This window comes from Spea bombifrons, chromosome 11 (genome assembly GCF_027358695.1).
Source record: "Spea bombifrons isolate aSpeBom1 chromosome 11, aSpeBom1.2.pri, whole genome shotgun sequence".
In the NCBI taxonomy this organism is placed as follows: domain Eukaryota; kingdom Metazoa; phylum Chordata; class Amphibia; order Anura; family Pelobatidae; genus Spea; species Spea bombifrons.
The window spans coordinates 34,442,859-34,467,420 of record NC_071097.1 but is presented as its reverse complement, the minus strand read 5'-3'; the positions used below and the strand labels follow the sequence as shown (position 1 = coordinate 34,467,420).

Below are 24,562 nucleotides of genomic sequence, written 5' to 3'. Positions count from 1 at the left end.
CCCATCAACTTATGTCAACCCTGCAGTTAAGTTGCTGATTGTTGTCGACTGGTTTGGGGAGTGAAGGTAAAAATGTAAGTACTAAAGGACAGGACATTGATTAGATAATGCTGACTCTGCCACCGATTTCAGCTTCTGTGAAGTGATATTTGTATGAGTGCTGGGGGTTATATTACTGTGTACAGTGCTGGGGGTTATATTACTGTATACAGTGCTGGGGGTTATATTACTGTATACAGTGCTGGGGGTTATATTACTGTATATAGCGCTGGGGGGGGTATATTACTGTATACAGTGCTGGGGGTTATATTACTGTATACAGCGCTGGGGGGTTATATTACTGTATACAGCGCTGGGGGTAATTACTGTATACAGCGCCGGGGGGTTATATTACTGTATACAGCGCTGGGGGGTTATATTACTGTATACAGTGCTGGGGGTTATATTACTGTGTACAGTGCTGGGGGTTATATTACTGTATACAGCGCTGGGGGTTATATTACTGTATACAGCGCTGGGGGTTATATTACTGTATACAGCGCTGGGGGGTTATATTACTGTATACAGCGCTGGGGGTTATATTACTGTATACAGCGCTGGGGGTTATATTACTGTATACAGCGCTGGGGGTTATATTACTGTATACAGTGCTGGGGGTTATATTACTGTGTACAGTGCTGGGGGTTATATTACTGTATACAGCGCTGGGGGGTTATATTACTGTATACAGCGCTGGGGGTTATATTACTGTATACAGCGCTGGGGGTTATATTGCTGTATACAGTGCTGGGGGTTATGACTGTATACAGCGCTGGGGGTTATTACTGTATACAGCGCTGGGGGGTTATATTACTGTATACAGTGCTGGGGGTTATATTACTGTATACAGCGCTGGGGGTTATATTACTGTATAAAGAGTCGGGTTATGCTCAAAGGGAGATATATTTTTTCCATAGGACTTTTTTTGTTTACTGTTGTAATAAGTGGAACAGCACCTTTAATCCTGAAAGGAGTGCGTTGCGTTAGAAAGAGTTCTGTACTTCGGCACAGAGAGGTTTAAACGCTCTATGGTATATGACTCACTTGTTTCAATTTCACTGGCTGATTATAAATCATTGCCGAAGAGTCAACTCCCTCTGTAATCTCTTCACGACTAAGGAAAGAAAAGGACCTTTTTCTGCACCTGAAATATATATATACCTCACGAAACGTGTCAGGAAGCCAGATCTACTAAGTGACGTCAAACAAGACAGCAGCGTGGCTTCTCCTCCATGAGCCGATGCAGAGGAAAGGCCCCGGCACTTCTTAAGAAAGTCACGATTAAATATTGTCCCTGCAGCCCTTTCTGCCTCGAGAATTGAGTAATAAATGGAATATTCTATTAAAGGGACGCTCCAGCCATCAAATGCATATAACAGCTGTTTGGTCCCTTTACATTTTCATGCTGTCCCTTTTTGCAAATGCATGGGGGGATTATGTAGAATCCCCCCATATAGATTTGCCCCTTCCCTCACCCTGAGGCTGTTTAGCTCCCTACACACCCTTGGTGCCCTGGGTGCAGACCCCTATGCACATGCATGAAAAGCACTTCCATTGATTTCAATGAGAGCGATTTCCTGCCACTGATTGGCTACTTCGAGCAACTAACCAATAGTGAAACCACAGAGAAGAAGGGAAGCTGCAGCTTCCTTCTGGTCTTGGAAGAATGGACATTAATGTACTCGCAGAGATAATGTGATACGGACACTTCTGCTAAAAATTGTTGCTTAATCAGAAAAAAACAGATTGCCTCATTACCATGTTAACAAATATCGCAAGATTGGGCTGAGAACCACACAGCTAATATGTTGCTAAAAATATTGCATAATTTATATTACATGAACAAGTGTTGAAATATGCCGACATACCACACCTTAAAGGTGCTGTTCCACCTACTCTGCTGAATTAACACTTCTGTAACTAATTGCAGCATCAGAAACATCACTCGATGGCCAAACACCTCCCAAAAATAATTATTCAACCATGTAAAAGTTTGCCTCATCCATCATTTTTGCTGAGAACACGGAATTGTCACGTGTCGCACTCCAAGGCATAGGATGGCCGTGCGATCCCTTTTCTGTAAAAATAATATTTAAATGGCACATTTAGGTTTTCCCAGTTGTGGCCACGAGGTGGTGCTGTGCTGCGTGCCCTCCTGCCAGCCGACAGCCCGTAGAGTGTGCGAGGGGCACTTTTGTTTTAAGGGGTGCAGTTGGAGGGTGGCTGCGGGGATTTATCAAGATTTTTAATGCCACTTATTAATAACCAATCATGCAAATGAGCGAGGCATTTAGAAGAATCCATTCCCGGCTGTTTCTATACATTATCGGGGCTTTTAGGGCTGTAGATACCCTCATACCCAGCAAACATTCTGACCTCCTAGAGAAGAGGGGCATCAGGGGTTGGGAAGATGGGGCATAAGGGGAGGAAAGGGGGGCATCTGGGGTGGAAAATGGGGTATCAAGCATGTGGGGACCATTTGGGGACCGGGGAAAATCACAGGACTTTATTTCATTGTGAAGGTGGGAAGATTCTGCTACTTTCTGAAAGCTCCCGGCAGTCTCTTTGGTGACCTTCGGGGCGTTACTAATTTCCAAAAAGTTCTGGGGTTAAAGCTCACTAGTTACTGGGACTTTGTCCTGGACCGAGCTGACTCTGAGGTTGCTGGTTTTTAGTTTACGACATATATTAACCCTTTAATGTTTTATCTAATGTCCAGACGGAGGAATTATTTCATGAAATTACCGAGGGACAGGAGACACTAAATATTAACCTTGTGCTATTAACATGGGTCAGTGATGATCCGGATCAACCTGATGTGTGCCGGGGAGGGCTTGCCAGTGGCCATCTGGGAAATGCGGGGGGCGCATACTTACAGGGGCTAGAGTAATAATAACCTTAGTTATTTAGTGCTTAATCTATTAGTTGCGAGCTGGGCAAGATGTACGAACGAATACTATATTTAAATGTGACACCTTTTAAATTTGTACATCAGGATTACCCTTTGTAAATCACCCCCATTCTCTATGTTGGTATGATCCACAGATGGAATTATATTTGGAAGCCTGTGTTGTTGTTACATTTCTTCTTGGACTTCGCTTTGATTTATGTTGCAGATACTCGAGACAATGAAACTGATGATCATGTAGTGTGTTAGGGGGTTGGAAGGAGATTCTTGTGCTGAGTTTGAAATGCTGTATTATAACTATAGCAACCAATAGAGTGGCCCAGTCAGACGGTTACTAAGGTGATAAGATCACTATCGGTTGCTACGGTGAAAAGTCAAACTTTGTCCTAGAATAATTTTTCATACCCTCCAAAAAAATTTGAACACCTGTGTTGTGGGTGTGGCAAGAGATAGAGAGGGTGGAGCCAGACCTGGAAGTGGGCGCAGTCACCCACCTGCTGCACCTTCCGGTGCTCAGCTGCAGATTGTTGCAAGGTGGCCACGTGGGATCTGCGACGGCGCAGACGTCCATTGATTCTATGGCTCCCTGGACCGGTCAAGGGAGATTGGAAGAGCCCCCTACTGGCCCATGATCCCCACTGCCTGCTAAAGCGGGACTTGGTTTAGGGGAGGTAGTTATGGTCACAGACCACTGGGGAGTTCTAGGTCTGTCACTCGGTTCATAGTATTTTTTAAGGGTGATGCACCAAAGAATTTTCACTTTGATTTTCTCGCCCTTTGCCCCAGGGGTGGTTGTAGTGTTAGGCTTGTAACATTTGCTGAAAAATGTGCATGCTTTTACCAATAGCTGCTAACAGTCCTGAGTTTGCTAGATAATAATCAGGGGTTTGTTCTGACAAATGTCCGTTTATTGGGACTGGTGGTAGCTCAGCGTACTTAGTGTCGGATCGGAGACCAGCCGATGACTTTAGAAAAGGGGGGACATTGGAGAGAAAAAAAGGATCAAAGGGATTTGGGGCCCAAAGAAGGACTGCCCCTGTTAAACAGGGGCACTAGGGATGTACCGATTATGCACTGATTATTATCAAATAACAGCAAATAAAAATATTACAATAATTAGTACCCTACATGATCTATAATCCACGCAGGTTAATAAAAAGACCAATGGTCACCCTGCTACGAGGCGCTCTGGGTTAACTCAGTGTTACCTCTAAGGTGAGTGCTGCGGACACACAAACCGCAGAATAGTGTAAGAGCTAAATTCCTTAACTTTTTCACTGCTGGTCTGCTCACGTCAGAGGGAACACTGGCCGGGGGACCCTTTAGCAGAGGCTACCGCTTATAGATACGGGAAAGGTTTGGAGGTGTAGGGGAGTCTGCGTGTGATGTGTCAAAGTTTGGTGGTGGAAGGGTTAACCGGAAGTCCAGATCATCCTTGCGGAGACTTGGCTCCATTAAGGGACTTGTTTGTTTCCAGACCAAGAGGAAGCCGGTCCTTCGGAGGAAAGAGCTGAGGCTACTTCCAGTTGGATATTAAATGGCTGCACATCAGACCAGATGGGACAACGAGGAGATTTGCACCGAGACTGTACTGCCTAAAAAGAGGTACCCCCTACACACAGCCCCCAATGCCCCCGCACCCTTTACTTACCCCACACGCTCTAAACAGTCATGGGGGGGTTATAATTATTATTAACCCTGTATCCGGTACAATTGCCCTCTGTTATGCCTCTTTGTACAGAGTAAGGGGTGACCCCAAATAAGCATTAAATATTCCCCTATGTTGGCACCTATGGCATTTCCGTACAGATGTATTATTAGTATGCAGGAAACGGGGAGGGGGTATTAACCCTTTCTGAAGCCGAGAGCGGACAATGCATTTAACAAAACAAAGCATTTCATGTGTCCTGCGCGGAAAGGTTTAGGACGGGCTGGGTCTATTCAGCGCTGTGGAATCGCCGGCGCTTTATAAATAAGTGTAATGTAAAGAGAGAGAGTTTTATTTCGGCTCCTTGACTAATACATGTTCCTGGGAACTTTCTAAATGAGTGGACCCTGAGACTGTTCAAATATTAACCCTTTAATACCCTTTCATGAAGATTCTATGTAATGACTCGCCAAACTGTCTACCCAAATGGCTCCAATACCGGCCCTCGTGGAAACCTTGACTTGTCATTATTTAAAGATACACTTAATTGAGTCACCTGCATTCAAGCAGGGATATCAACCATAACATACTGGGAGCAAAAGCACCAATTGGGAGTCTTATATATGATCACAGCGGGGGGGGGGGATAGGAAGAAGTCGGCTCCAGACTGTGTGACCCGGAGAATCTACCCCTTCACCCCGAGACTGGGGCAAAAACCCTGAGCGTTCCCAGGTATGCCAAAGTGCACAACGAGCTTTGCTGGCCCTGTACAGTGTATATGAAAATTAGCTAGATTTCTCAAGTATCCTTATACATTATGCATTAGACAGGGCCAGCCCTGGAGAAATTTGTGATGACGCTTGATAATGAACAGCGACGTGAGAGTTAAAACCACGACTCTCCTTTTAGTAAATATATAACCCAAAGCGAGCCTGGAGCGTCTGCGGCTGTGGGGCAGCGGAGCAATGTGTTTGGGTGACAGCAGATCTGCCCAGACCAGTCTCGCCCCCTGCAGGGAGTAGTCAGACACGGAGCTACCCATCCCATGCCAGGAATCTGCCCCGTTTATCCAGCAACACTAGTAGGTGAAAGAGTCATTAAAACTGATTACAATGACAACAATCCACTGTTAACCCCTTCAGTGCCCAACAGCCTCTGCAGGCTTTCCACACTGACATATAATTGCCCGTCTGCGGAGTATAGGACGTTGCGCCTGTTTAACCAGAACGCAGTGTTTAGATTTCTTTCACGAAATTCTGTTTTTTGTGCGTATTTCGATGTAGTGGAGAAAATAATCGTTTATTTTTGTTTTGTGTAATACATGTTTGGAGCTATATTTGTAGACACAATCATTACCTGGGCTCTGTCTTCTACAGGTTGCACTTTAGTGATTGTGTCCTCCCCTATCCCCCACGTCCAGGCGTGCGCCTGTTGTCCTCTCATCCCTGGCAGACTGTCTCGCTACCTGTCCCTGCCTGCCTTTCCAGTGACGTTGGGGCTTCTGGAAGGTGTGTCTTACCTGTTCCCCTCCCCCACTGCGTCTCTTCCTCCCTACTGGGATCTTGTGTCCCTGACGTACCGTGGTTGTCTCACCTGGACAGATTCGATTTTAGGAAATATCTTTATAAGACCACCCTGCTCCCGCCATCTGACCCCCGCACTTTGACCCCAGACCAGGGGGAGAGGAATGCGAGTTTATTTCACCCCCCTCCGGATCGCTACTGTGGACAGGTAAAAAAAGTCTTTACGTTTCCCGTCTCCCTGTTTTCTCTTCCCACCTCTGTCTTCATTCTCATGACGCTTCCAGCAAAATAACCTTTACTCTCTATCAGCCGCCACGACTCTTCTTAACTCCGTGGGTTCAGAGCTGATATGATCCCCATGATGGTTTGGCCACCTCCGGTGGAAACTTTGTGTAACTATGTAGCGTTGTGGGCTTTAGTCCTGTGTCGGAGGTAATGCTGGATTGTAAAATGTGCCCCTGGCCACGCAGCCCTTTAAATTCGCCACTTATGCCACATACATCCAGAACAGCAGCAATGGGTTAAAGTATCTGGTGAAAGGTGAGAAGCTGTCACCATGTCGCTCTGTCCTGTGAAGGGTCATTTTTGGTCGTAACTGAACCAGACTCCACCGGAGGAGCTCACGTTTCTGCCATTTTTTTTGCCTTATTCCGTCCCAAAACAGCCTTTATTTTGCCGTAAATTTCATAAGTGGTTTCCGGTTTATATACACGGAGCAAATGGGTAGCTGCACCCAGGAGATATGCAACAATTAACCCCTTCATGGAGGAAGGTGTGTAACCTACTGGGTTACAAGAAGTAAACAAATCCTTGGGCATGGATGGGTCAATTCCTTGGTGTTTACTGTTCTGATATGCAACTCCCATAATGCTCAGTCAGCCGCTAAAACTACCAGATTCCTTTGTGTTGGAATGTCCTCCGTTCTGTATAAAGTGCTAAGTCAGCCACGTTACTCCACGTCTCGCAGGTATCAATTCCCGTGTGTGCTGCGTGGTGTGGTCCCAGGGCCCAAAAGGGGTCTGGAAAAGCCTTTTCATTAGAAACTAAAGGGTTAAATCTGTGTAACTGGCCTCCTTCAGCACGGACTGGGTGATCTTTGAGCGCCCTGCTGTTTATAATATTCCTAAAAAAACGTTTCCTCCCGCGTTGTGCCGAAGGCAGAGAGAGAGCTAGGGTTGTGATCTCGTTACGGGTCATGCAAGGGTTAACCAAACCCTATACAGTTCCAAATTGGAATGTTCCAACTTTGTATCCGCTCCTGTTTACAAACAAAGACTCTTTCCTTCCTGAACCACAAATTCCAGCTTTATTATAAAAAAATATATAAAAATCCGAAAATGATGATTTATTGAATTATATAGCACCATCATATTCCGCCGCGCTGTACAATGGGGTCATGTGATATGATCAGAGGCTAAAGGAATTATTTGACCTGCTGCCGTCCCAATATTAAAAACGCTGAGTAGCTGTTGGTGAATTTTGTAGGCTGACCCTCGATCTCGCTTTTTTTTAATGAGAAAATGCGTACGACGTCACGGGGTGAGTTTATTTCTCAATGCGGACTTTGACCCAATTTGAGTATAAATATAAATGCGTTAAAATATATGAATATATATAATTGGTAACCATCAGATGCTGCAGGTAGATCGTTCTTGATTTAGAGGCTCTAGTGTGTAGCTATCGGCCCGGGTTTTGGGAATTTCAGACAAAATTTCCTTTGTGTAATAATTTGCTTAGAAGTTTCAAATTCAGGACCGGCTGTTCTGTTCATACGGTAATGGAATTTGGAATCTGAAATACCAAACTTCTTCATAGGTCCATAAGACAACTTTTTAATGGCATATAGGTCTCGTGGAACAGCCTCCCAGCAGAAGTGGTAGAGGGTAATACAGTGAATGGATTTAAACATGCATGGGATAGACATACGGCTCCTGAATCTAAGACGAGACCAACGACTGATTAAGGTTTGAGACTAGACAGGGGCCAAATGGGGCCGATCAGCCGTCGGGTTCTGTTTTTACGTTTTGTAACTTTCTGATATTGACTCAGTTTTTGTCTTTTTTTTTTTTAATCGAAGATGGAGTGAACATGGAAAGCGCAGGAGACAATAAGAAGACGCAGAAGGACCGCGCTCGCCGCCACAGGGATAAAAAGCATCGGAAGCGGGCAAGAAATGTAAAAGGCCCGGAGGAGACGGCTGGAAGACACGAGGGGAAGGACACGTTTATGGTCTCCTTGGATAACTTCATGGATAAGAGACGGCAGAGTCTGGAGGACAGCTTGTTACACGCAGAAACTGGAAAGACTGGAACGGAGGCCAGTATAGCCCATTATGACAAGGAAAACACAGGCCAAGGATCACATGACCCAACACCAACCAGTGATATCGGGGATGAGTCACATGACCAGTGTACAGCCAGTGATGTAAGAGACGGGTCACTAGATAACGCCATAACAGAGGAGTTTGACACAAGCAGCGGCGAGGAAGACGTACCCGACGACATAAACACGGAAGCTTTTAGCAATGAGGAGGAAGAGGCAGGTGGACCGGAGAAAGAAAATGTGTTTTTGGGGCTGCAGAAGGTTAAGGAGATGGCCAGTGAAGACAGTGAGGATTGGGAGACGGCCAGCGAGGAGAACGCTATGTTTGAAGAAATGATTGAGACCGTGGGTAGAAATACAGAGATGACAGAGGCGGACAACTTGCCGTTTACAGACAGAGCGCAGTCCGAGCTTAAAGAGACTCAGAGTGGACATTTAGAGGACAAAACTGAAAATAAAAATGTGTGTTCTGAAGAGAGCGACACTGACAAAAAGGAGACAGATACCGAGGTGACATGTGGAGAGGCTGAAAGTATCATTACAGAGACGGGCTGCGGGGGTGAGGGAACTAGATATAGTCTCAACTCAAGAGAAGAGGTCAGGGAGGTGGTGGAGAGCGGAGAGGCGGTCAGGGAGGAGGCGGACAGCGGAGTGACGGTCAGAGAAGTGGCCCGCAGCGGAGTGGCGGTCAGGGAGGAGGCGGACAGCGGGGTGGCGGACAGCGGAGTGGGGGTCAGGGAGGAGGCGGACAGCGGGGTGGCAGTCAGGGAGGAGGCGGACAGCGGAGTGGCGGTCAGGGAGGAGGCGGACAGCGGAGTGGCGGTCAGGGAGGAGGCGGACAGCGGAGTGGCGGTCAGGGAGGAGGCGGACAGCGGAGTGGCGGTCAGGGAGGAGGTGGACAGCGGAGTGGGGGTCAGGGAGGAGGCGGACAGCGGAGTGGCGGTCAGGGAGGAGGCGGACAGCGGAGTGGCGGTCAGGGAGGAGGTGGACAGCGGAGTGGGGGTCAGGGAGGAGGTGGACAGCGGAGTGGGGGTCAGGGAGGAGGCGGACAGCGGAGTGGCGGTCAGGGAGGAGGCGGTCAGGGAGGAGACGGACAGCGGAGTGGCGGTCAGGGAGGAGGTGGACAGCGGAGTGGCGGTCAGGGAGGAGGAGGAAGAGATTGAGTCCGACAGTAAAAAGACATCCAGGAAAGAATTAGGAAAAGGGACTAAAAGTGAAGTGACGTTTGGAGAGAAAATGGAGGCTGACAAGGTGACCGTTTGGGAAAAGATGGAGGCTAACCGTAAAGAAACTGTGATTGGCGAAGCTGAGGCCTCCTATACAGATCAGTTAAGAGGGGAAGATGAGGCTGAAGCTAAAAAGACAGACAGATGTGAGGCTCAGAGTAAAGAATCATTTTGTGTGGAGTCCATGAGTGAAAGTAATATGGAACTTGGGGTGAAGACAGAGACTGCCCTAAACATGACAATACTGGACATGGAGGCAAGGATTGAGGCTGAGGATAAAAAGACAGTTGGAGAGGAGAATCAGAATCAAGGGGATGAGGCTAGAGAAACGTTTAGAAGGAAGGAGGATGAGGCTAAAGAGAAGGTTAGGGTGGAGGTTGAGGTTAAAGAGACTGTCTTAGAGGAGGTTGAGGATGAAGAGATGCTCATCGAGGAGGCTAAAGAGACTGTCGGTGAAAAGGTGGAAGCAGATATAATCAGGGAGGAGACCAAGGCTACAGAGACAGTCTGGGAGGAGATGAAGGCCTGGGTTAAAGAGATGGTCAGGGAGGAAGATGAGGCTGAAAAGGCTGTCAGGAAAAAGAGGGAGGCGGAAGCTAATGAGATGGTCAGGGAAGAGACTGTTAGGGGGGACTTGGAGCCTAAAGAGGTGGTCAGGGAGGACGTGGAGGCTAAAGTGACAGTCAAGGAGGAAGGAGAGACTAAAGAGATGATTGTGGAGGAGGAAGAAGCTAAAGAGATGGTCAAGGAGGAGACAGAGACTGAGGTTAAAGAGACAGTTGGGGAGAAGGCTGAATCCAAAGAGACCAATACTAAAGTGGTGGCAAACAAGGATGAAGAGACAGTGTTACAGCAGGAGATCACAATTACTGGGTATAAAGAAACCTCAACGGAAGACAGTAGAATCTGGACCAATGAAGTGAGCTCAGGCTATGAAATAAATCAGAGTGCATATGATAATATAGACAGTGGAGAGACTGTCACCCAGAGCCTGGAAACAGCCAGTGACGGAATAAACAGAACTGACGCAGGTTCTGAGGATGACATAAATGCAAGAGACATCCTCAGCCACATAGAGAAAGTGACAGCAGAGATAGAGGCAGGGGAGGAAATAATTCAGAAAGCAGAGATGGGTGAAAATACCTCCCTGAAAGTCTGTGAAGAGGAAGAGACAGCTACTCTGTATAGCAAAAACGACTGTCAATTAGGAGATGGTTGCAGGTATTTATACAACAGAGACATCACTGGAGATAAAGAGGGAGACTCTGAACATTTAGATCAATTGGCCAAACAGAGCGTTTCCCAAGAAGAGAAGGATGACAGAGAGGGACAGTTCACATTATGGGATACGACAGCAGAAATTGTAGACAAAGGCCGTGATACTGATCATGAGGAGGAATTATTGCTGCTTGACAATCAGGTGGGCAATACATTAAGAAGCAACTTAGAAACCACCGGTCTTCAAGAAGGAAGGCTTGACCAAGATATAGCAAGTGGAATGGAGGCTGACATACAGACAGATTTAACAGATGGGGAAAGAGAGCATGTTAAGGTTGCAGAAATGGAAAGCAAAAGAGAGGACCAACATGAAACACTCCACGGAGAAGGAGCAGAATCTGTCTGTCAAGGAGAGGATATGCCGCCTTTATGTAGAAAGGATAGTCAAATTGCAAATGAGAAAAAAATGGACACTTATGGAAAAGAAACCCCAATTAACGTGGGGCAAGTGTCTATGGAGGGCAAAGATCTACTACATTCTGAGGGAGAAAAGGAGGGAATCGACTTAATCTTGCTGAGGCAAAAGGTGGATGAGACGGATTTCCAGAAACAAAAGTCCGCTAATGAGTGGGTACAAGAAGATAATGGCGAGGACAGAGGACCATCACTAAGTAATGTCTTAACTAGCGCTACCTCTGCATGGACGGGACTGTATGGTCAGATGGTGGAACTTTCAAACGAACTTCAATCCCAGAAACAAGAAGAAGAGGATGTTGTATTAGGTTTATCTGATGAGCATTTGGCCAAATATTCACAGTTCCCCGACCCACCAAGACTTCTTATAGACCCCCCTTTCTCTAGCTATGAAGGAGAAGTAACAGATCCACAAGCAGCGATGCAAAGAGATACAGAGTCCGCTGGAAAAGATCTGAGTGCGACATCTGAAAGTGAGCTTCACAATCTTCAACGGGATCCTTCAGAAAGTTTGCAGGAGACGGACAGATACCAAACAGCCTCACAAGAAGGTGAAAGAATGTTTTTCGGAGTCAGAACGGGACGTTTCCCGGAAATGACTGTGGACGATATCCAATTAGAGACAGTCGACAGGTTGCAGAAAAAAGATGACTTATCTGAAGATCAGGTCTTGGATGAGGGCAGTGTGGCCCCTAATGCAGTACGACAGCAGAGTAATGCCGTCATCGATGATTCACAGGAGTTAAGGAGCAGTCGTTTCCCAGTTGATGGTTATAGTGATGGAATACCAAGCACGGAGACTCCGTCTGTTTATGCGCAGCAGTCCCCAAGTCTCTTGAGTGCAGCTCTACAGCCACCTTTACTGGACGCTGAAATTGGGGAACCCGCAGGATCTTCCGCTCCCCAGACAGTTCTTGAAGATGACGATGGTGATACCTACAAAGAACCTGATGTCAACACACCTGCTGGGAAGACACAATCCGAGGGAAAGTTCACCTTTTCCCCCACACAGATATTTAACCCCATTCTACTTCTGAGTCAAAGTCCTGAGGAAAGCGGGTTTTACAGCGAAGGTAAAATCACAGACAGAAGTACAAAAGGAGAAAGCCATTGCTTGCATCCTGAAGATGGCCTGACAAGAGGCGCTGACATCCGTAAATCTGGCTCGCTCCTCCACTCCAATGAAAACAGGAGCACAAAGCAACCTAGTGGCCCACCTGCCTCTCCTTTGTGGCTGCCTCCCCGTCCTTCCCGTTATGTTGGTGACACTGGTGCATATTCTAAGGCAACGGACTCTAAGGCCTCTAGGCCGCTAGATAATCATTTGATCAGAAGGGCTACCATAAGACACAAAAAAGGCAGCTACTCATTTTCCGGCCAAGACAGCAAACGACACGGTTCTACGTTTCCTCCTGCTACGCAAGGTAATTCAAAGGGAATCAGAATAATCAGCCCCGTACCAAGGACTGGCACCAAAGCGCCTGCATCGGGTTCACCGCAATCCGGAACGTTGACTCGGCAGGAAAAGATTAACGAGGAATCAGAATCGGCCTTTGGACAAACCGGGAATAAACCTTTCCTCGAGCAGCTGCCAGGTAGGGCGAAGGAAATGTTTTTCTGTAAAAAGGGGAACGTCTCACATGGGGAGAAGATCTAAATGACTTGAAAAGGTATTATATAGCTCGGCTCGGGAGTCAGTCGTGGTTAATAGCTCTAAATGAAGAGATTATTAATATTTATTATTATTCAATAATTTGCAGTATTATGCAGTTATTATTAATACTAATAGTTGATGCTTATAATAACTACATAATACTGTCCATTCTCCAGCAATCTGGTTGAGAAAAAACGTTAGAGAGACTTTGGCTTATGCTAACCCGAGCCAATGAGCCACCATGTAAACATGGGTAAGAGATTAAGTGCTTTGGAACAAGAAAGAGATTATTATTATTATTAATATATTTTTTTCACTGCAGAGGAAGAGTTGATTGGCAAACAAATGGGTCCAAAGAGCTCAGAATCCATTGTCTTAAGGTAGGCTTTTTGGTTTGGGGTCTAAAGGGGAAGTTCTGCCATATTTAGTATATCAGAGATTTTTTGGTTAACGGAGGGCTTGGGGAGTACGTTTCCATTACTTTCTTATGCTAAACGTGTCAGTGGAATGTACTGGAATTTCTCATAGAATCTACTCCATTCCTGGAGATCCCCAGATTACTCATTTCATACCATTCACGCTCACACAGGCCCCTCTAGGCCACATAAGAAATCCACAAAATCCTTTCGGAGGATGCTTCTGACACGAGCTGCCCCTCATAGTATTTCTAATCTCGGGGGGTGAAACTCAGATTCCTCAAAATGCAAGCTGTAACTTAACAGAAGGGGATCATTTTAACGAAACATGGCTGTCCCCATAATATACTCATAAAGTGGGTTTGTAACGCTTAGATCATTTTCATTTGTAAACACAAATGCATGACTTTGTTTTTGTACACGTTAAATAGTAATAGATCGGCCTATTGAAAGGACATTTAACCGTATGTGTTTGTACATTGTATTTAATGTTGGATACAAAACGCTCCGATATTACATTCCAACTTTCTGTCTGACTGTGACACATACGTGACTCACCTGCTGGATTTATACACTTATTCCACAGAATAGTGCAAGTGTGAACAAAGGTGTCTGATTACATTCTCGCTGCAGGAATGCTTCTTCAGAATAAATTCCCCCTGGAGCTTCCATCGTTCCTAGTCCTCATAAATTCCTTAATAAAGTTCTATTTATATGGTCATATCTTAAAACTGACTTAAACCAATGATAGATTCTCAAAAGCTCAATGGTCGTTTTGGAGAAACCCCCAGTCCCTTATATTACTATGTTTTCTGCTTAAACGCTGATAGACAAGAGGATGGACCTATTATCACATGGAATGAAACTCTAAGTTGATTGTCCCGGCGGTTTATGTTCTTTGAGCCACAGGAGATGCAAACGCACACTACTGTTTAAAGGTTTGGGGTCACTCAGCTGTTTTAATGGAGTGATAAAGGGCCGTTGGAACACAGGAGTGATAAAGGGCCGTTGGAACACAGGAGTGATAAAGGGCCGTTGGAACACAGGAGTGATGGGAGTGATAAAGGGCCATTGGAACACAGGAGTGATGGGAGTGATAAAGGGCCTCTGTATGCCTATGAAGAGATTCCATTAAGAAATCAGCCATTTCCGGCTACAATAGTCATTTACAACCTTAACCCAGTCTGCGCTGGGTTTCTGATCTATTTTGTGTTATTTTAATGGCCAAACTTAGCTTTTCTTTCAAAAACAAGGACATTGCTAGGTGATCCCAAACTTTTGGTACTGTATTTCTAGAAACAAGGTAACCGATTGCTGTTATATTTACAGCAGATCTGAAACTTTTTCTGATCTTCCCTAATTTTGTATTCAAAAGTCCTAAAACCTGCACCTTCCTAAAATCTGTTACGTTTTCTGAGCCCTGCCAGCTTGGGCAAACTATTAATGGCCGCTTTCGTATAGTTTTTACGCGTGGGTTCAGCTAAGCTCTCAGAGGCTGGATGCCGCTTCTAGGACATGTTAGAAACGCCGCAGTTACTCAGAGGTTTTGGAAAAGTCCCAAGGACAGACTTTGTATACCTGGAGGCACTTCCCGCACTCATGCTGGCACACGTCGTTGGCGCAGTATTTGAGAAGTCCAGCACTGAAGGAGTTAAGAAAGGCCTACCACAATTCTTAAGCACAATACACATATTATTTGTTAATTTCATTGCCGATTCTAAAATTTGTATTGGTTTTCCTTCGGCTAATTTCTCTCGGTTTCCTTCTCAGGGTGAAGCGTCCCGGCGGTCCGCCTTCTGAGTCGGAAGCCCTTCGGAGCATGCACCGCCGACGCTCCAAGTTCATTAATTCCTGTGAGTGATGTAGGGATAAAGATTAAAATTACAAGATTCATTGGGCTAAAAACACCCCAAAATGGGGTGTTTGTCGATACAGTCTTTGCGTAGACGTGTGTCCAAAAGTTGCAAGGGGGCAAGCATGGCTAATATTTTGATTGTTGATGATGTACAGAATGGTTTCCAGCAGGGGGGTGGTAGATAACTGATATATATATATATATATATATATATATATATATATATATATATATATATATATATATATATATATATATATATATATATATATATAGAAATGCCGCTGTCCTGTACAAAAAAAAAACATTTTTTTCCTCCTTAACATGGTTTTGACTTTTTGCACATGGTGTGGGCAGACCAGATGGACCAGTTGGTATTTATCTGCAGTTATATTCTGTATCTAGGTCACTCCACCCTGGCCGTGGCTTATGTGTCATAATTGTACCTTGTTAGTTCCCTGAAATGATGTTGTGCATTACATTTGTCTGCTAATTATAGCCATTGCGCATGATCGTTGATTAAAAGTCTGTGGTGTGTGATGTTGAATGACTAATCTTCACCAGACCCCGTGTTGGCGTATTATATGCTTTTGAGTCTTTACGTGCCAAGTGCGTTATTTTACATTTATCAACATGGAACTGCATTTGCTGCACTCTGGGTCATTCTCCTCATTTAATCCATTATTAGCCATTTGGATGTTTCCACCATGAATATTTACCCTGATGAAGACCTTTTGTATAGTCGGAGAAACAACGCACCTTGCCTTTCCAGATGTTTTGTAATAATCGCTAATAAATAATTCTGGTTAGGGCAAGCTTTAAGCATTCAGGAAATGTTACTTTCAATCTTCTGGTTTGCTTGTTTCCTATATGGCTGCATAACGTTCTAACATAGATCCTTGGCTTGCAGATACGGAACCTTCTAATTTTTTGGGCTCAGATATACTAAGAGTGTGATTTTGTTAAATAATAATACATTTTTGTTTCGAATCCCCAGCCAGCCTTCTGTACCAGGAATACAGCGACGTTGCTCTTAACCAGGAGATCCAACGACAGGATTCGCCTTCGGAGGAAAGGGATCCGGGATCACCAAGGCTCCGGCGCCGGGCTCTGTCCTCCCAGGAGTCGTACCTGCAGCGTCTGTCTGTCTCTTCGGCTGATTCGCTGTGGCAGGACATCCCGCTGATACGGGGCAGCTCGGTATTTCTGTCGATGACACGAGACGAGCAGAAACTTCAGGAGGTGAGACGCTCCCTCCGAAAAACATAACGTGAAGATGTCTTATTCTGCTTGGACCAGAGAGAATTTCCCGTGCGGTTTATGGGGCGGCTTTTCTATGAAACCTTTTTATTGATAACTTGGAAGGTTAGTGATGACTGGAGTCATCACTTAATGTTGCCTGTAGGTGGCACTCTGGGCACACTACAGAATTCTCGTGCCCATATAATTGTCGATTGACAGTAGTTTGTAAGTGTCCAGACAGCTTTCAAACATTGAGCCTCCATCTCTGTGATACCGAGTGACCTCTTCAGCAAATATCGCACAGTGAGTTACGCTTTCACTAACATGTGCAGTTGTAAAAGCATTACTCCCTCTCCGATCTTCTGTATTGTTGCATATTTTTGCCGCTGAATGATTTTAGATCAAAGCAAAATCACTTTGTAACTTTATCACGCTCAGCGAATAGCTAATCGCCTCCTCAGATTTTGGTTACTCCACCATTGACGAGACTGTGTGAAATTTTTCCCCACTGCTCCATGTGAAGGGGCAAATTTTATTTTCATTGTTTAAGATCGGGAACCAGTCCCCATGTTGGTTTATTGCCTCTCCCTTACAGCGTTTCTGATACCCTTTTTTTTTTTTTCTTCCACTTTTCCCTTTTTCACCTTTGTTGCTTCTCTCTGCTTTCTGATCTTGGTCTCTCCTCTTCTGTTTTTCAGGCAAAGTTTGAATTGATCATGTCAGAGGTGCTGTACCTGCGCAGCCTAAACATTGCGGTGGATCATTTCTTGCACAGCACAGAGATGCAGGAGGTTCTTGGCACCCAGGAGCGACAATGGCTCTTCTCCCGTCTGTCTGAAGTGAGGGACGCCAGCTCGGAGTGAGTACCGCATGTCCCCGAATAGCCCAGTTCTTGGTTCAATTAACATTACCCTCCAAACTCTTCCTTACTGATAAGAGAAGTAGATACAGCAACAGATGGATACGTGGACCCCGTTAGTGTGTTATCATGCATCATAGATTTAAGTGGTCTTCATGTTCTCTTAGTTCATTCAGCGATCTAAAACCATTACTGTAGATGCATTTTAGCCTCTGTTTCTTCACTTGCAGTTTCCTATTTGATTTGGAGGAAGAGTTTGAGAACAACATGTACAACTTCCAGGTGTGTAACGTGGTGATCAGTCATGAGCCGAATTTCCGCAGAGTCTACCTGCCGTATGTCACCAACCAGACCTACCAGGAGAGGACCTACCAAAAGCTGATGTAAGAAGCCACAGAGGGACAGAAATGTCTTCTTTGTTTATTGGGAGTAGTACTTCTGTGTTCTAGAATATTGCCTTCAGAATTTGGTTTACAAGCAGAACGTAGAGAATTGAAGGAGTTTTAATGGATGGTTCCTAGTGCTGGGTATGAGGCGTTGATGTTTATTACATTTTATTTATTTTTTGTTCACGTACCAGGACTGACAACCCACGATTTCAGCAAGTTTTGGCGAAGCTGGAAAGTGACCCCGTGTGCCAGAGGCTGAGCTTAAAATCCTTCCTCATCCTCCCCTTCCAAAGAATCACACGACTTCGGCTTCTCCTCCAGGTAGTTAGAGGGTAACCGGGGTGTACAATTAGCTAGAGTCTGAATATCCCTGTCTAATGTCGTTATTATGGGTTTATATAGAATTTGATGATATTAATCTGTTACTTGTGATAATAGATAAAGGACTTTCCAGAGTTCTTTCCTGGAGGCTCCTTAACCTTATTGGAGCGAAAAACCTTTGGAAAGCCGTTGGGTTTCTTCTTCTTCTCTATTCTGCTTTAGCTGCTTCTCTCGTGCTCCTGCCTCCCAAAAATCCTCTCGCCTTTGGTTTTAACAGAATATATTAAAGCGCTCTGCCCCTGGGTCTAATGAAGAGCTACAAGCGACAGAGGCCCACAACGCTCTTGAGAAGGTGAGAAGGAAGGACTTGCTGCTACATTTTGAAAGCCATAGGGGTCCAAATGATAACGTGACTTTTTATTGGGGAGGGTCCACGTGCCTTAGCAGGAGTTAGACCATTCTGAATATATATATATACTCTGGGGTTCAAGACCACAATCCAGCGGCCCCCCTTTTTATTCTCCAGTGTCTGGGACAGTGTTGTGTACGAGGTCCGGACAAGCAGGGGTCCCAGCCTCTATAATGCGGGGTAACTGGGACCTGTCTCGAAAATTCCTGATGGCATCCCCGGTTCTAATTATTATTATTATTATTGCCTGTTATTAGAACGTTCCATCAGTTGTTACATGTGACAGTCTAGGACTTTTCTCAGACGCATCAAATATTAGACAAAGATTCTAATGAATTTCTTTCTGCTTCTCCATCCACGCGCTGCGTTTGTGAATGCGTCCGGACTCTCCGCAGCTCATAAGAGATTGCAACGAAAGTGTACACAGGATGAAAAATACGGAGGACCTGATTCTCCTAAATCAGAAGATCCAGTTTGAATGCAAGGTGAGAATCCGGATCGGCAGACTAGGAGGACGGGGGGCTTCATCTACCTCCCTATCTTAAAAATGACAGATATTCACAATTTATAAGGTACTATCTGTGCTCGTAAAATGTCAGCTTTCATACTAAACCCTGATACATTTACAAACATGTCCCTTTATTATCCGATTCCTGCACCAGTTAGATACATTGGCTGGGCATTTCTAGAGTTTTAAGATATCTAGAAAAGAAAGTTCTATACCTTTTAAAAACATTAACACAGAGAAGATGTTTAGTGCCATAATGTTGTTTTCACATAAAAATATGAAAAATGGTTATTCATGGATTTGTAGTCTTAAACTGCTGCTATGGCAACACCCTGTTAGTGGTCTTTCTTTGTCACATGACAGCAAGGCAGATTATATGATTCCCCCCTAAAAAATGTGAATGAGGCAACATTTGATGTGGAATAAGAATGATTTCTGTTGGCTGTTTGGATAGTGGGGAGTAATGGGAGTGATGCTCCCAATGCCGTATTTAGTCTCCTTACTCATAATATATTAACACTGTCTGCTGTTCTGTGTTCGCAGATATTTCCCCTGATCTCGCAGTCTCGCCGGCTCGTTAAACACGGAGAGGTTTCATCGCTGGAATTCAACTCTCTCAGTTCCAAGTGGAAGGTCACAACTCGGCCTGTTTACTTGCATCTCTTCAATGACTGTCTCCTGCTGTCTCGTTTGAGAGAGTGAGTCTAAACATATCTTTTGGCAATAGCCCGAGACCCGAGGACAAACAATAGGTCTGTCTTTCCTCGGACGATCTATCGGTGCCCTACAGCGCTCGATTGTCAAGATTTTTCTTTTTTTTTAGAAACGTGATTCTTTAGGTGTGCTAGGTCTTTATCTCCTTAACTGTTGTGAACTACAACTCCCATGATCCCCAGTAATAATGTGCAGAATCAAACATTTCCTAATCCTAGGGTTTGAAGGAGAAGAGAAGCTGGAGAGCTGCAATTTGGCTACTGCTGGTTTTGTTTTTCACCCCCAGGATTTGTGTTAATGAGATCCAATTCCACGTGATATTTAAGCAGTTAAACGTCAAATGCTGTTTTTGTATGTTGCGTCTGCCGCCTCCTCTGGCACTCAAAAGGTTAATACATAATTTCTACACTACTTCCTTATAACTGGATACTTGGATCTTGTATGTTTTTGTTTTTTGGTCAAAGATACCTTTTTTTTGTATTGTGTCAATGTAGGAGTTACGCAGACTTTCAGGAGCTCACAGGTCCCTTCTTCAGATAGAATAGCGCTGACTTTGTGTTTCTGCTCCGCAGGGGCGGTCGCTTCGTGGTTTTTGACTACGCCCATGCATCTGACGTGCGCGTAGAAAGGTGTGAGATGAAACTGCACGGGAACCAGAAAAATGTTTTCCGTGTCTTCCTACGAGACAGCGCTGCTGGAGCGCGGGAAACTTCCGGCGTGGGACGCGAGAGCGCTCAGGAAGGCAGGGAGATCGAATACATATTTCGTACGGAGACACAGTAAGACCAGCCTTGGATTTTCACTCTGAATCAGACTGCATGGAGTAGATGGTTCTGTATTTCTTTAATAAGGGGATAATTTATTCATACTGAAGGCCATTTTCAGCGCATGCAGAGTTCTGGACTTGCTAAATGTTTGGGGGCCCCAATTACACCCGGGGGGGTAGTGACATGGGTTTATTTGTAAAGTAGAAGTTTGCCAGGAAGCTGAACCTTCAAACCTCTATAGGGAGGACCTCGGGAAGCTTCCCCTGTAGGTAGGGCTGAGCTGGTCGTGTTTAGTTAACATGGGCTGATTTCTGGAACGTCGTCTCGCTCCTTTAACTTAGTGACATGGCTAATGTTACAGCCATCCGTATCTGAGTTAACTATGCTTTATACAGAATTGTTCACAATGGACATATCCAATCTTGAACATGAATTCCTTGATAGTATGACAGTGTTCGTGTGTGTGTGTGTTAGCATGAATGTGTGTTAGTTTGTGTTGGTATGTATGAGTGTGTGTGTAAATATGTGAGCTACCGGGAGGGGCAAGGGGCCGATGGGGCCACCTGGCTTTACCTGCCCTCTAGGCCAGAAGTTGCAAGCCCTCCCCTGGTTATAAAGAGATCTTGGCACGTCACCAGCTTCTGTGCACCAGCTAATATCACATTTATCTGTTTGTGGTTTTGCTAGAAAATGTGTCCTATCGGGGGGTCCCTGAGTGCTTGGCTGTGTCCTGCGTGTTATACACGGGTAGAACTGAAGCTGTGGGTCTGTTCGGAGGCTCCGGTTACAGTTATCCTGCTATCTGTGTTACATGAGAATCAGTTTCATGTTACCGTTCAGTTCCAGCAAGTGAAGATTTATCCCATAACGTGTCCCAAAACTAAATGTGTAAGAATAATGTGACGGTGGAGGAGCCTCTAATTTTATCTTTAGTAATACATCGAATTTATTCATAATATGGGTACTTGGCTGCGCACGGCGTCTCGCATTCACTCCCCATTGTAGCGTGCAGGTCCGCCGTGGCTTACACTACCGTCCAAAACTTTAAGGGTCACTTAAAATAACAAGAAATTGACCTGAAATCCAGCGCAGACGGGGTTAATGTTGTAAATGACTATTGTAGCTGTAAACAGCTGATTTTGAATGGAATCTCTCTTTATCACTCCTGTGTTCCAATGGCCCTTTATCACTCCCATCACTCCTGTGTTCCAATGGCCCTTTATCACTCCCATCACTCCTGGGTTCCAATGGCCCTTTATCACTCCCATCACCCCTGGGTTCCAATGGCCCTTTATCACTCCCATCACTCCTGGGTTCCAATGGCCCTTTATCACTCCCATCACTCCTGGGTTCCAATGGCACGTTGTGTTCGCTTATCCAAGTTTAAAAGGCTAATTGATGGTTAGAAACCATTTTGTAATTATGTTACAGCCAGAAATTTCCTTGTTTGCATAAAAACAGCCGAGTGACCCCAAACCTTTGATTGTTGGTATACTTTGGCATGGATTTAGGGTCCTGCTCAGTAATCTCTCGCTTTTCATGCTATGCTTCACTGTCACCTTTTAACAGTTTTATGTGTTCCTCTCTTAGGAGCCAGAAGCTCAGGTGGATCCTGGCTCTCTCACCACCCAAGGAGGAGACGGATTTCCTGAAATATCATGGTGAGAGAGGGGATTCTTTTAGTTTCGCAGGCGTTGATGGGAAGTTCAGCAGTGGTGGCGTATAAGGCCATGCAATAAAAAGTCTACATTACGGCATTGCAGTGAATTTCATAGAAAAACATACAATTCAGGTTCTCCAACTTGGGGTCAAAAAGTAAAGAGTAGTGGCAAGCATTAATTGGCTGTTTTTAAATGAGTTGTGTTAAGGCAATGGGTGTTTAAAGTGGGGTGGAAAAAATGTATTCATGCCTATAAAACATTTTTTTAGGCCTGTCTCAGATGCAGTGTTTGAAGTCTTACAAATCACGAGAAAACGACGAGCTGTCACTGGACAAAGCTGATATCATCATGATGACGCAACGCAGCGAGGACGGTGAGTACTGCGTGTGACTGTCAATCATCACGTCTGAAAGTTACACTTTAAACACCGTCTGCTAAATTTAATTGTTCCATTCCTAATTCCGAGGACATGCAAAATTTGGGTGAATGCAATTTGAAAAAAATGGAGAAAATACCCCAATTCCCCGCTGCAGGGGGAAGGGGCTTATCTGCAAATATATGAAGCAATGCACTGCCACAACTTCACCACAAGGCGGTGCTCTTGCACTCAGGAAAATGTTTTTAGCCCTGTGAGGTTAACTCAGTTTCGTCTTATTACCCAGTGACATTCACCATCACCTCTAAAGACCTATGGGGGGGGCCCTCAAACTTTCGAGGCAAATTCAATGGGTCTCCTTTAACCCTTGGAGAGCAGGGTGAATGATGCATCTTATTACCGGACTATATCTGCCTCCATCCTCTTCGTCGTCTAGTTTTAGTTATTACCCCAGCACCCGGGTCTCTTCTCGCCACCGGTTCTGGTGTTTGTTTTGTTCGGTGACAAGCCTGGTTCTGATGCGTCTTTTTCCCGCAGGATGGTTACACGGCGTACGTCTCTCGGATATGCAGTCGGGGTGGTTTCCGGAGTCTCACGTACAATCCATCGGCCCCATCGCCAGTCTCCGAAACCTGGAGGAAAAGCAGAGGCTGCAGACGGCCAGAGCAAAACTGCAACCGTACAGCGCCAAGTGACAAACGCCACGGGCCCCGGAGTAACGCAACCCTCGGCTGACCCACCTGCCTCCTCCGTGCATTGCTTTCGCCTCTTTTCCCGTCACTTGGGGTCATTTCCAAGGTGACAATTGCTAAAGATATTCTGCAGAGTGTCTGATGTAAATTTCTCATCTGTTATGTAATAACCTAATCTTAACTATAAATTTAAAAAAAAAGTTGTATTTATATTTTTAATAAAATGCCCAATGTTCGACAATTGTGTCATCATTAAAGTAGCGCTGTGCACACCGCCAGTCGACGGTTCTCCGTGAAGATGTGACCGTGCGAGACTTCCTTAATTGACCGAAACCTTGTGTTTACTGAGCGCAATGCTCCATTCACAGACTGATTAGCAGCTTTAGAAAAGTTTAACCCCTTAAGGACACACCGGAAAGCTGTCAGATCCCTGCTGTCATGTAGGGGATCGGACATTATGCCACAGCAAGCTGCCCCCCCCCAACCTGCAAATAAATCAATAAAATCAACAACAAACATTACACGCTTAATAAACATTTTTTTTGTTAGAAATGGGCTGATAACTCTCGTGGATAGCAACTCCAATCACCCTCAGCCAGGCTGATAAGGATTTGCGGGAGTTGTGGCCCACAAAAGCAGGTGCACTGGAGAACCGAAAGGCTGTCATTGTTGTGAAAAGTACTGTTTCATCTAAAATGTTTGTGTAGTGTAAAGTACTGTGTTTTAACCCTTTATTCACCATATGTCTACTCTGCCTTATTTTGTGTGCTGTTGCGCAGTAAAGCGAGCGTGTCACGTGGTGTGCTCCCTAACTTCCAAAACCCATGAAAAGCCCACGCATGCGGAGTATTTCCGTAATCCGGAGATGCAGCTCCATATACCGTGGTGGGTTTCTCCGCAGTTACGTGTAATCTGTGCAAACAACCCTAAGAAACGTGGAAAAAAGCGACGGAAATTAACGTCACGGCTGCCTTTGCCAGAGACTGGCGACCGAATGGCTGCACGATGGATGCTTCTGGTGAAACGCTGGGTTGTCTTCACTCCAAAACTATATATTTTTGTGGGGGTATTTTGAGCCTGCGGGTTGCTAAACAGTCCCAAATAGGACATAGGTTTTAGAAAAAAAATCCCATTTGGAAAATAGAAAGGGCACGCTGTGTCCCTCAAAACAGGACAGGGCTATTTTGGTCAAATATATAAAAAAATTATACTAAATGTTGGACTATATGTCCAAAACGCTATCAAAAGAAATCTGTCTTTAAAAAAAAAAACTATATAACTTGTGCAGGTGCACAAAAATATTTAAAAAAGAGAATCACGGTTAAAGAAACAATGTGAAAA

General features: G+C 45.0%; 1 protein-coding gene across 1 annotated transcript; it reads left to right on the top strand.

Annotated features, from left to right (window-relative positions):
* Positions 1 to 6,068: 6,068 nt before the first annotated feature.
* LOC128468323 (microtubule-associated protein futsch-like) lies at positions 6,069 to 23,462 on the top strand. The gene is made up of 15 exons (XM_053450011.1): positions 6,069 to 6,326; positions 8,196 to 12,953; positions 13,335 to 13,392; positions 15,199 to 15,281; positions 16,281 to 16,525; positions 17,224 to 17,384; positions 17,615 to 17,767; positions 17,965 to 18,094; positions 18,372 to 18,446; positions 18,899 to 18,988; positions 19,555 to 19,709; positions 20,298 to 20,504; positions 22,083 to 22,153; positions 22,422 to 22,526; positions 23,067 to 23,462. Exons 2-15 carry the CDS (start codon positions 8,207 to 8,209, stop codon positions 23,222 to 23,224), a joined length of 6,438 nt encoding a protein of 2,145 aa, XP_053305986.1. The 5' UTR covers positions 6,069 to 6,326; positions 8,196 to 8,206; the 3' UTR covers positions 23,225 to 23,462.
* The last annotated feature ends 1,100 nt before the right edge of the window (positions 23,463 to 24,562 follow it).